Source organism: Drosophila melanogaster, chromosome 2L (assembly GCF_000001215.4).
Source record: "Drosophila melanogaster chromosome 2L".
Taxonomy (NCBI): Eukaryota; Metazoa; Arthropoda; class Insecta; order Diptera; family Drosophilidae; genus Drosophila; species Drosophila melanogaster.
This window is the reverse complement of record NT_033779.5, coordinates 11,433,319-11,446,413: the sequence shown is the minus strand read 5'-3', so window position 1 is coordinate 11,446,413 and position 13,095 is coordinate 11,433,319. Positions and strand designations below refer to the sequence as shown.

The window sequence follows — 13,095 nt, the reverse complement described above, 5'->3', positions numbered from 1 at the left end:
CGATAAAAAGGGGGGTTTTATACGAACAATAGCGAAGAACACAAAATCTTATAAACCGAAATTAAAAAAGGCAACAACAACGCTCATAACTGCGCTGCCGAGCGAGATGGCGAATGGTGAGCGAGAGAGAGGGAGTGAGTGAGTGAGCGAAAGAGGGCGCAACAAATAGCAGACTCTTGACGCTAGAGCAAGTGAGATGGCAGGCTGCCAAGGGCTCGTTGGCGGGGGAAGCCCCCTCCCATAAATTATGATAAATTATTAATCGAGAGAGCGAGCGAGATGGGGCATTACAACAACAATGGCGCAAAGGTGAGCCGCAAAAGGCGGAAGGAAGTCTCGCTGCTTCTTCTTTGTATGTTCTCATTCACGAAATGGCCCGAGAGAAAGAGAGAGAGGGAGTAATGAAGAGCAGCTCATAATTCGCCGAACAAGTTTCATAAACGTCTCTCAGGTAAAAACAGCGACTGCGACTGAGCATCCCGAGGCAAAAGTAGAAGGAAAAAAAGCACCAGGGAGTGAGCGGGCCGGCAAGAGTAACAGTAACAGCAATTTAATAAAAATTATGATGAGAGCGAGCGAGAGGCGCATATGAAAAATAATATGAAATGCGAGCGGGAGAGCGTACATGCGTGTGTGAGTGAGCACAAGGTGGGTTGGCTGAGTGATAGTGATTGTCAGGATGTAATAACACACACACACACACGTACGCAAACCGGTTGCTCACGAAGGCAGCCGAACAAAGCCGAGCGCCCGACGACTTCTGGCGGCTGTTATTCGTAGCGGCTGTTATTGTTTGTGTCACTCTTGTTTGGACGCGCGTTGCTGAACGTTCGCAGCGAGCACTCGATTTCTCTCAGTGCCGCACTCGTAACACGTTGCGTATGCGTAACGCGCACTCAGTTCTGTTTTTGGCGAGTTTTCCATCGATTTACACAAGATATTTCCCCCAAGTGCCGCAAAAATTACCACTTACGATGACAATCAACGGTCAGCTATAGTTTTTGGCCAACAGCTAGATACGATAAATTAGCTAAACACGCGCAAAGGCCAGCGGTACTACGCGTTTCCCACTGCCGACGGCAAAACACAAAAGTGCTACAAGTAACTAAAATTTAGTTATTTTTTCCCTCACAAAAATAAACCAAAAAAAAACATAGTGCAATGATCAAGCTGAGTTAATGAAAATCTTTACCAAAAACACACTCACAAAAAAGTGCTAACTAAAAGTTCTCTTGATGAAAAATCACCTGTCCAACGTTCTGTGTGCGATGCGTAGTGACTTCAAGGATAATCACCAGGAGACCATCAATAAAATGATACAATTTGGTACAGTGAAATATGGCATTGTCAAACAGCTGAAGGATCGCGCTCGCAGCGCCGACAAAGGTGAGCTGAAAATCTATTTGCCAAGAAAACTGGGAAATTCACTGGGAAATAAAAAAAACTTTTTGAAAGGAATGTCTTAAATGTTTTTTGACATAATTGAAATTTCTAATAGACAAAAATTTGATATTTTGAAAACGTGTCGAGTCAAAAAATTTTAACCAACAGCTTGGCGGCTGCCTTTTATATTTTGTTATCCTATTTGTCATTTCTCTAGAAAAAAAAAAACAAAAAACCGCAAATTAGAAAGTATTTTCCCATCAGCGGAACCTAAAAACGACATTTTCCAAACGAAACCCATTTGTATGCATAACTGAACCATTTAAGATTAGTTGACCAATTTGTCATTATTGTTTTCTGAAGTTTTCTTAACAACCGTTTTCCATTTGACTGATAAGACTCCGAAGTGGAAACCAACATTTCTTGAAAAACATTAATAATTGTGGCATCAGAGGCAGAAATCGTAGGTAGGCAATTTAATACAAATTCAAAAGAGCATGGCTTATCATGTCTAAAAAAAATGGTATATTCAAATTGAGAAATGCACCAGTTTTCCCCCCGATTATATGGACATATCTATACATTTAAACCATATTTCTTTGATTTTGCATTTCCAGTTTCTGATTTGATTTAATTCAAACGTTAACAGCTTCTATTGGTTAATTTCCCCGCGCCCCTTTTGCGATCTTGTTTTTTATGATAAATCAAAAATCGATTTCGTTTTAATGGAGCAACTTAAAAACGATATGATTTAAATATGGCTTCGGCTCATTTTATATGGAAGAAATACATAACTTTGGGAAAGGCACTGAAATAAGTTGGACGCGGTGTTATGTTTAATTTTTGGAGGCCTCTCGGCAGGCGTGTTTCTTTAATTGATTTTGAAAGCTTCGATATTCGGACATTTGCATTCCAGCGAACTTAATTATATTTATTGAAATTTGTAAGGCTGATGTATTAAGTGAATTTTACGACTACGGGAAGTGAGGCCATATTGGTTATGGCATTTAAAAAAAAAATTAAGCCAAATTTTACTAACTTTCCTACTTTACCCTGTCTAAATGAAATAAAGTATATTTTCAATTTAATTCCGCAATTACACAGCCTTTATCAAGTGAGTGCACATTAGGCTTTGAAAATTACCTAAAAAAAAATCATAAACACTTTTTCCTGTGTGCGTAAAGATGGGGATATTTTTCATCATTTCGTTTGGCGCGATTTTTATTTATACACCGCATATGACGGCACATACATAGGTATATAAGCTGTTTATTCACGTGTTGTTGTTGCTGCATCGAGCATTAATAAATGTTAACTCATTAGTGCGGGATAATAAATTAAATTAATATTGCAAAAATGAAAATCAAAGCAGACTCGCAGTGAGCTGGCGCTTATTTCCATATGATTTATATGGACTATATACCTTAACATGCAATGTGGTCAGTGCAAAGCCAATTCTGTGAATATGGAAATGCTCATCAATTTGTGTCGTTTTGCTTTGTAATCGAAGTCGCGCTCGCATAACTTAATGGCATTAATTATTTAATTATTTTTATTTATGCGATTTTGTTGTACTTTTTTCCCTGTTCCTATTAAAAATGTATGAAAAACCTAAAACTCTGATGGCGAATTCAATTGCTGCGCTTTTCCCCTTTGTGACCTATGGCAGCCAAATCCGATCAGACCGGACTTGGATATATTATTCAATTATGCCACACACTCGCTGTTTTTTTCTTTTTTTAGCTTACTTTGTGTATACTTTATGTAGTTTATTCGCATGTCTTTCTTTTTTTTTCTGTTTTTGATTTTACATTTTCCAATTGGCTGAACATTCGTTTCACCTCAGGCCAGCGGGCTCACGGTTGGTTCGCAGCGATTTGCATATTGAATATGATGATGGAATAATTGAAAGTCAGCCCAGAACTAAAGTCGAGGCGTATGCAAAAGTCAGTGCTAGAGGAATGAACTGAAAAATGTCGAGGTAAAGGTACGGACCCAAGGGAACTTCGAGTTCAGAACACAGAAAGAAAAAATGTCATTGACACAGATGAACTTAAATATTTTATATAAGAAAGTCGTGATAGCTAAACTTTTTATAGATGAAGATTAATACCGCAGACTTGATTGAAATTTTATGGGAAGGTAACCTAAAAGTGGAGAAGGTATACTTGGGATAAGTACTAATCATCAATAACCTAATGATAATATTGATAAAATATGATCTAAATCCGAGTATTTTTCGATCTGTCTTGCATTCTTCATGACCAATAACGAATCACAAGAACAGCACTTTTTTGGTATGAATACAGAAAATTTAATTTCCTTTAAAGATGTATAATGAATTCGAGATATAAATTTTAATGGTTTTTGCTGCGTTGGCCAATACTTTCATATTCCTAGAAATAAATGTACTTCAATTAATTTACTTTACCAGCTCTCACCATCTGAAGTAAAAAATGAATGTGTTGAAAGCAGAAATAAACCAAAGCACAATTTATTTGCATCCCGATATTGTTGAAAATATTTGAACACACAAAGTGCCAAAAAGTTGACATTGGTTAATGAGTTGATGGACAGGCTGGGTTAGCAATTATGAGTATTTAAGGGCGCAGGAGGCACGCCCCCCCCCCCCCAAAAAAAAAAAACTCTTCAATCGTTCCTGAACGAGGGATTTATTCGATTTAGTTGCGCACGAGAAGCGGGAATAATTCATTCGAATTTAGCCAACAGACATGGCGCGAATTTATGGCTTGACTTAATCCACCTTTAAACTTGCACGATTGAATTTATATAGGATAGGAGCGGTTTGTGTGCCTCAACAATGGGAAATATATAATTTCGTCTCGTTTCACAATTTCATATTTATTTATCTGGCAGATACAAATACAGAAAGCACGGGCGGAATGAACCTGGCTAGTTGTCAGTGGAACAAAATACGCTCGTTTCTGGTAGACAAAAAATAAATCTTTAAACGGCTCACCACCAACTCGTATACACACACTCACACACATACACTAGGTGGCAGAGCGGCGGTACAATCGGTATATATATAGACTTAGTTAAATGTTTGGATATTTTGTTTGGGCGCCCACGCTTCCGATCCGAGGAACTAAAACACGGCAAACTAAAGACCAAAATCCAAATCCAAATCCACATCGAAATCGAATTCGAATCGGGGGCTAAGGCAATGGCCTCAGACGAGGAGCAATATCTCCCTGTCTTTACAGGGCAACACCAACACAATAAACAAGCTGCGTTAATTGTTATTGTAAATTTAACAATTTTATTACCAATTGCAAAATGACTTAACCATGTTCGAGACAATTTTATGTTCGTCATAATTGGAAGTGGTTTTGTTTTTCGGCTTGCGTGTTGCCGCCGCTTGAAAGGTTTATGGCAACATTATAATTAATTTCAATTAATTAAAATACACTTCACTTATCAGCAATCATAATCATAACTCCTCCAGTCGAGCGGTTTCGTTTTTGAACTGCAATTGCAGGCCGGCCAAATGGCGTTTTTAATTGAATGTTAGGCGGTTAAAAAAGAACTTTAAAATGAATTCTGTACCGAAAAGTAATCATACAAATAATATAAATGCGATCGATATGCAAATGGCGCTGATAGTGACCAGGCGCGCTCTATCTGCATATCTTTTTTTTTGTACTCGCCATCCGTGTATCTGAATCTGAATCTGAATCGGAATCTGAAGCTGTAGCTGTAGTTCAGTCTGTAGCTGTGTGTCTTTTGTGGACGAAAACAGAAACAGACAACAGAAAACTCGCCCAACTCGTTTGATTTGTGCAGAAATATGTTTTATTATATATATCGAACGAGTGTGGCCCCAGTTCGTTGGCTCTGACTTATCATAAATTATATTTTATGTGCGTGTGCGGCAAAAGTTGCTGCTATTGCTAATGCTGTTGCTGTTGCTTTTGGTGTTGCTGATGTCGCTGGTGGACCAATCTTTGACTTGGTTTGCTTTTTAGGCCCGCCGCGATTAATTAGTCAGAGGCACTGGACCAGGCCAAACGGCTGTCAACTGCTTTCTCCCCTTTGGACAGCTCACCTGGCAACAAGTGAGCATCAGTCGGCCAGCAGCAGCAGCAGCACCAACAGCAGCAGCAACACGAGCAACAGCAACAATTGCAACTGCCAGCGATCGACTTGGAGACTAATTGTGGGCAGAAAGCAAAAAAACAGCTGCGACTGAGGGAAAAGGAGAGAGAACACATGCTTCAACAAGAAGTGTAATTGCATTCAGTTGGCAGCGGCAACAGCAACAGCAGCAGCAACTAGCTGCAACTTTAACGCATTGCAATGAACAATTGCCGGCGATTAAGTCATATGCAACGCGGGGGGAAGGGGGTAAAAAGCGGGCGGCAGGGGGCAGTTAACAGGTAGTTGAGTTATCGGGAAATGGGCAGCAATCTCAACCAGCTTCTGACTATTTTGGTTGCACTACAACTGCATCCGATGAGCATCTTTGGTATGCGAAGAAAAACATGAAAATTTATTCCACATGAACAACTTGGCGATTAGATATTAGCTGGAATTATTACATTAATTATTGACTTTAAGACATTTATTTCAATCATGTGCAGTTAGAAAGAGTGTTTTGCTAGCAAATCAAAATCATAATCATAAATCTTATAAACTTTTTATTTGAGTGTCAAAAATACAGCTTCGCTCAATATTACTAATATAGTTAGGCTGTGAATTGCGCTTACTTAACTCGTATCCTAAATAATTTGAGAATGTTGTTTTCTGTTTTTTCAGACATCGGTAGCGATCAGGAGGAGAACGGTGGCTGCTCGCCACTGACCACGGCAACCACTACGGCCAGTCCCAGCCGAAGTCCCGAGCCGGAGGAGGAGCAGCCCGAGGAGCAGAGCACTTCAGAGCAGAGCATACCAGAGCAAAGCACACCAGACCACCAACTCGAGAACGATATCAAATCCGAGGCGAAATCAGAGATAGAGCCCGTTGAGGATAACAACAACAGAGTGGCGATGACAAAGCCCAGTTCCGAGGAGCGGGAACCGAATGCCAGTGGCTCCATGCCGAGTTCCCCAGTGGCGGAGGCCAGTGCCGAGGAGGCGGCCACCGAGAGGACACCGGAGAAGGAGAAGGAGAAGGACGTGGAGGTGGATGTGGAGAAGCCCGATGAGGCACCCAGCAGTGCGGTGCCCTCGACTGAGGTAACTCTGCCGGGCGGAGCGGGAGCTCCGGTCACCCTGGAGGCCATCCAGAATATGCAAATGGCCATTGCCCAGTTTGCGGCCAAGACCATTGCGAATGGTTCCAATGGAGCCGACAATGAGGCTGCCATGAAGCAGTTGGCCTTCCTTCAGCAAACCCTCTTCAATCTGCAGCAACAGCAGCTCTTCCAGATCCAGCTGATCCAACAGCTCCAGTCGCAGCTGGCGCTCAATCAGGCGAAACAGGAAGAGGATACCGAGGAGGATGCGGATCAGGAGCAAGATCAGGAACAGGAAACAGATACCTATGAGGAGGAGGAGCGCATCGCCGATATGGAACTGCGCCAGAAGGCGGAGGCCAGAATGGCGGAGGCTAAAGCGCGTCAGCATCTAATAAATGCTGGTGTTCCGCTGCGAGAGTCCTCCGGTTCTCCAGCTGAATCTCTGAAGCGAAGACGTGAGCATGATCACGAATCCCAGCCAAATCGTAGACCGAGTTTGGATAACACACACAAAGCAGATACGGCGCAGGATGCGCTGGCCAAGTTAAAGGAAATGGAGAACACACCACTGCCCTTCGGTTCCGATCTGGCCTCCAGCATTATCACCAACCATGATGATCTGCCCGAGCCGAATTCCCTGGATCTGCTCCAGAAACGTGCCCAGGAGGTGCTGGACTCTGCGTCGCAGGGAATCCTGGCCAACAGCATGGCTGACGACTTTGCCTTCGGTGAGAAATCGGGTGAGGGAAAGGGTCGCAATGAGCCGTTCTTCAAGCACCGCTGCAGGTACTGCGGGAAGGTCTTTGGCTCGGACTCGGCGCTCCAGATCCACATAAGATCGCATACTGGCGAGCGGCCATTTAAGTGCAATGTGTGCGGCAGTCGGTTCACCACCAAGGGCAACCTTAAGGTTCACTTTCAGCGGCATGCCCAAAAGTTCCCCCATGTGCCCATGAATGCCACGCCCATTCCGGAGCACATGGACAAGTTTCATCCGCCGCTGCTGGATCAAATGTCGCCCACGGATAGCTCTCCCAATCATTCCCCCGCCCCGCCCCCGTTGGGCTCTGCTCCGGCATCCTTTCCGCCCGCCTTCCCTGGCCTTCAGAATCTCTATCGCCCGCCTATGGAAATCCTTAAAAGTCTTGGAGCCGCTGCGCCGCACCAATACTTCCCTCAGGAGTTGCCCACGGATCTGAGAAAGCCATCGCCTCAATTGGATGAGGATGAGCCGCAGGTTAAGAACGAACCCGTCGAAGAGAAGGACCAGCGGGAGGAGCATGAACAGGAGATGGCAGAGTGCTCAGAGCCCGAGCCGGAACCGCTGCCCCTGGAGGTGCGCATCAAGGAGGAGCGTGTGGAGGAGCAGGAACAGGTTAAACAGGAGGACCATCGCATAGAGCCACGAAGGACACCCTCTCCTTCATCAGAGCACCGCTCCCCGCACCACCACCGTCACAGCCACATGGGCTATCCACCAGTGGTGCAGCCCATCCAACCGGCCGCACTTATGCATCCGCAATCTTCGCCGGGCTCGCAATCCCACCTGGATCACCTGCCCACACCGGGGCAATTGCCACCCCGCGAAGATTTCTTCGCTGAGCGTTTCCCCCTTAACTTTACCACCGCCAAGATGCTATCACCCGAACACCACTCTCCAGTAAGATCGCCCGCTGGCGGAGCACTTCCACCGGGTGTTCCACCACCACCGCACCACCACCCGCACCACATGGCCAGATCGCCGTTCTTTAACCCCATCAAGCACGAGATGGCCGCACTACTGCCCCGCCCGCACAGCAACGATAACTCGTGGGAGAACTTCATCGAGGTTTCGAACACCTGTGAGACCATGAAGCTCAAGGAGCTGATGAAGAACAAGAAGATTAGCGATCCCAATCAGTGTGTGGTCTGTGATCGGGTGTTATCCTGCAAGAGTGCCCTCCAGATGCACTACCGAACCCACACCGGTGAGCGCCCATTCAAGTGCAGGATCTGCGGCAGGGCATTCACCACCAAGGGCAACCTAAAGACCCACATGGCTGTGCACAAGATTCGTCCGCCGATGAGAAACTTCCACCAGTGCCCCGTTTGCCACAAGAAGTACTCGAATGCCCTGGTCCTGCAGCAGCACATCCGATTGCATACGGGTGAGCCCACTGATCTGACGCCGGAGCAAATCCAGGCGGCCGAGATCAGGGACCCGCCACCTTCGATGATGCCCGGTCACTTTATGAATCCCTTCGCAGCGGCTGCCTTCCATTTCGGTGCTCTTCCCGGCGGTCCAGGTGGTCCTCCGGGTCCGAATCATGGTGCCCACAATGGCGCCTTGGGATCGGAGTCGTCGCAGGGCGATATGGATGATAATATGGACTGCGGCGAGGACTACGACGATGATGTGTCGTCGGAGCACCTCTCGAATAGTAATCTCGAGCAGGAGGGCGACAGATCGCGCTCTGGTGATGACTTCAAGTCCCTGTTGTTCGAGCAAAAGCTGAGAATTGATGCCACCGGTGTGGTTAACACGAACCCCGTAAGACCGCGTTCCTCCGCCTCGAGTCATGGCCATTCGGTGGGCTCCACCTCTGCGCCCACCTCGCCCAGCGTACATGCATCATCCCAGGTTATCAAGCGCAGCTCTTCGCCCGCTCGTTCAGAGGCTTCTCAGGGAGCCCTGGACTTGACGCCCCGTGCTGCCCCCACATCGAGTTCCAGTTCGCGTTCTCCCCTGCCAAAGGAGAAGCCAGTCAGTCCGCCCAGCTTGCCTAGGAGTCCCAGTGGTTCTAGCCACGCCTCCGCCAACATACTGACCTCACCCCTGCCGCCCACCGTGGGCATTGACTGCTTGCCTCCCGGACTGCAACACCATTTGCAGCAGCAGCATCAGCACTTGATGCAACAACAGGCGGCAGTGGCAGCGGCAGCAGCTGCGCAGCACCATCATCACCAGCAAATGGCTGCACTGCATCAGCACCAGGAGCAACTGCGTCGCGAGGCAGCTGAAGCGCAGCAAAAGGCCGCAGCAGCTGCTGCAGCAGCGGCCGCAGCAGCCGCGGCCCAGCGACAAACACCGCCGCAAGCGCGCGATCAGCGGCAGGAAGGCGGACCGGGAGCGGGACCGCCGCCCAATCCGTTGATGGGCGCCCGCCCGCCCTTCGGCATGTTCCCCAACCTGCCGCTCTTCCCCCCCGCCACCACCCAGAACATGTGCAATGCGATGAACCAGATCGCCCAGTCCGTAATGCCGGCGGCTCCATTCAACCCACTGGCACTCAGCGGTGTTCGCGGCAGCACCACCTGCGGCATCTGCTACAAGACATTCCCCTGCCACTCGGCGCTGGAGATCCACTACAGGAGCCACACCAAAGAGCGGCCATTCAAGTGCAGCATCTGTGATCGCGGCTTTACGACCAAGGTGAGCTATAGTTACTTCTATTCTGAATTTATTGGGGGGTTTTCTAACGGTGCCTACACTTAAAACGAAATTTAAACCAGAAAACTGATGGGAAATTTCCTTTTTTTTTCGTTTATTTTCCAGGGCAACCTGAAGCAACACATGCTAACTCATAAAATCCGCGATATGGAGCAAGAAACCTTCAGAAATCGTGCCGTAAAGTATGTAAGTCTTCCAATATCACCCATCCCGTCCTATCCTTTTCATTCCTATTCATAAATCCCTTAGTTTGCTTTTACCAACTCTTCTTATTTCTTATGGCACTTTTTCTTTACGATGATTTCTACATCTTTTAACAAGTTATATTATCAGTAGTTTATAGATTTTGGAGACACTATAGATACTTCCCTATAGATAATTGTTCCTATGCCCCTAATGACCATCTTATTAAATACATTAATCATTTCACTTTTACTAAACAATCCACATCTTTTTGCTCTTTCCCATTGCAGATGAGTGAGTGGAACGAAGATCGCGAATAAGTAAACACTCTACACTACCACGATTACGATCCAGATGGCTTAATCCGCTATCAAGATCACTTGACTCCCGGAAAAAAGTTTGGCGATCGCAGTCCAGACCCAGTCAAGATGCAATCGATTCTCGCAACCAAATGATCTCAAGTTTTAGAGCGAAATGAGGGGGAGAAAGAAGGAGCCGGTGACGAGTCCGGTGAAGATCGGTCGTGTACACAAATCTTTATATTTATAAATTGTTGCCCACAAAAATATTACTTGATTGTTGTTCCAAGCGAAAAGTGCAAAAGTTTCCAACTGCAAAATGGGCTGATCGATGATCGATTATGTTCCCGGGCTCGGGCCTTTCATAAACAATTTTTTATGATCTAGCCGGGGAATTAACGGGGGAATGCCGAGCACACGTACACCCATACTAAGGTGGGATCATGAAACGTATCCAAAGATGCATCAAAAGCGATTTGTGTTCCAGCTAAACAAATCGAAAGATCTGCTGATCTGGAACCAAAGGCTGCTTGGTATGGAGAGACTGATGGCGTTTCATGTTCCACAAAACTGAGAACGGAATCTAAACTAAATCCAAATCCGTATCCGGACTCGTATTTGTATCCATATTCGAATACGAGTCCGAATCCGAGGCAGCTGATGAAGCAGGCAGTGAAGGCGTAGTAAAATCAAAATTCGAATTTAAAGCAAATCTTAAGGTATATGCTAATAAAAAAAAAATAATAATAGGTACCTAAGCGAGACATGTGTACATACGTATATATAAATATATATGATATATTATAACCAAATCCCACACAAACACACGCATACGCATACACGTTAATAATCTATTTGGAATGTGCAATAATATGACATGCTATAAATTTAGATGCGATCGCCGAGCGCAGGCTTTTGTTTCCTACTACTCGTAAATTAGATTTATTTTCCACTTTCTGTACATACTTCGTATATAAGCACACCACACTCGCACACACTTATATTATCATTAAAAACACACACATTTCGAAATCCAAACGCTTTGCTTTCGAGTTTGGGTTACGAGCTAAAAACGAAATAAAAATCTAAAAAAAAATATATATGAGAAATTGTGATATTAAATGTAAAAAACGAAATACAAATTACGATTGCAGTGGCCGGGGGAAATCGAAGCCCCCCAATCGAAGCCCCAGCAAAATGCTTTCCATATCACAGATGAAGAACCACAAAAGATATCTAACATTCATAGTTAATTTAGTTGTTAGCCGAGGGGACAATCCCCGACCCACAAAACCCACAAAACACACACACACACACACACACACACACAGCCTCACACTCTAATTTCACTTCATTGGAAGGAAGGATTAACCCCTAGCGATAAGTAAGTCTATGAGCGATCGTACATGTATTGATTACCACAATTAAATTATACACGGATGCCAATGTATCCCACTCTGTTCGTAAGCATTAAGCATAGTCTCATAATTTATTACGCAAGCCCAAGCGAAAACAAAACCGAAAAACAGAAACTAAAAAAATGCAAATAAAAGTGAATCTATTGAGAAGAACAAATAAATATATGTATTTAAGTTATGAAAAATTAATAAGCCGTCTCCGAGTTTTCTTTCGGATCTACGGATATCTTCGGATTTTTGTATCTCTGCATCTCGTTTTGGGGTTCTGGGAAAAAACCGAAAACGATTTTCGAGATTTTTCGTGGTAACAGATGGGGCTGGCTGTAATAAAAATGATTAGTCAAGTTTATTATCGTCATAATCTTTTAATTCGAAATCGAAACTGAGTATCGATGCGGCCAGGCCAGCCAGAGCCTGATCTGATCCACAGCAATGAAATATTTTTATTGCCTTTTAAATTGATATTTTACCTTCAACAAATTTTTGCTGCCTGGTTTCGACTTTGCTTGTGATCGTTAGCTTTTTTTTTTCTGGTTAACTTATTTCTTATTTCGGTTTCTGTTGGTTTTTGTCTCCATTTCGATTCCACTCAACGCGTCTTGATCGCACAGCCCGATCGCTTGGCTCTCTGGCATTTTAGTCGTTAATCAAAAAATTTCCTGTTGACATCGCTTTGTCATCTTTTTAATGACGGACACCCGCTGAGTTCTGAGTGTGTCTGGTTATTATTATTGTTTTTGGTATTGCTTGTCCGCCAGTTTGTTTGTGGTCCGTGGCCCATTTGGTTTTTGTGCGACTGGGCTGTGATGAATGTTTGAACTGGTTTCGATTTAGAAATGTCATTTACATCTTTACACCGACCAGGTGGTCATAAAACAATGGAATTTAGGTTTCAAATTCGATTAGCGAATAATATCTGTGTGTGAGTAGAACGACATTCTTACCCGTTATAAGTAAACTGAACTGCTAGGAGAAATGTCTGATTGGTGGGGTTACATGTTTATAAAATTTGTATACCTTACCAATTACCCTCCCATTATGAATTTATAAGCCGAGCTGAAGACTCTTCCTTTGCCCTTTCTTCTCTCAGTTATTAGGAGTCACATCTGCTGCACTTTCGTATCTGCCGGATACATGACAGAGTTATGCCGTCGGTGAGTAATTAGCACGGTTAATATG

The 13,095-nt window shown here is 44.6% G+C and overlaps 1 protein-coding gene across 2 annotated transcripts; it reads left to right on the top strand.

The window, feature by feature from the left end:
* Positions 1-799: 799 nt before the first annotated feature.
* On the top strand, positions 800-12,103 carry salm (spalt major). 2 transcript variants are annotated; one of them, NM_001298914.1, is made up of 4 exons: positions 800-1,386; positions 6,163-9,998; positions 10,122-10,198; positions 10,490-12,103. In NM_001298914.1, exons 1-4 carry the CDS (start codon positions 1,236-1,238, stop codon positions 10,491-10,493), a joined length of 4,068 nt encoding a protein of 1,355 aa, NP_001285843.1. In that variant the 5' UTR covers positions 800-1,235; the 3' UTR covers positions 10,494-12,103. The 2 variants fall into 2 exon arrangements, with proteins under 2 accessions (NP_001285843.1, NP_723670.2); NM_164966.3 differs by having other exon boundaries at positions 10,122-10,202.
* The last annotated feature ends 992 nt before the right edge of the window (positions 12,104-13,095 follow it).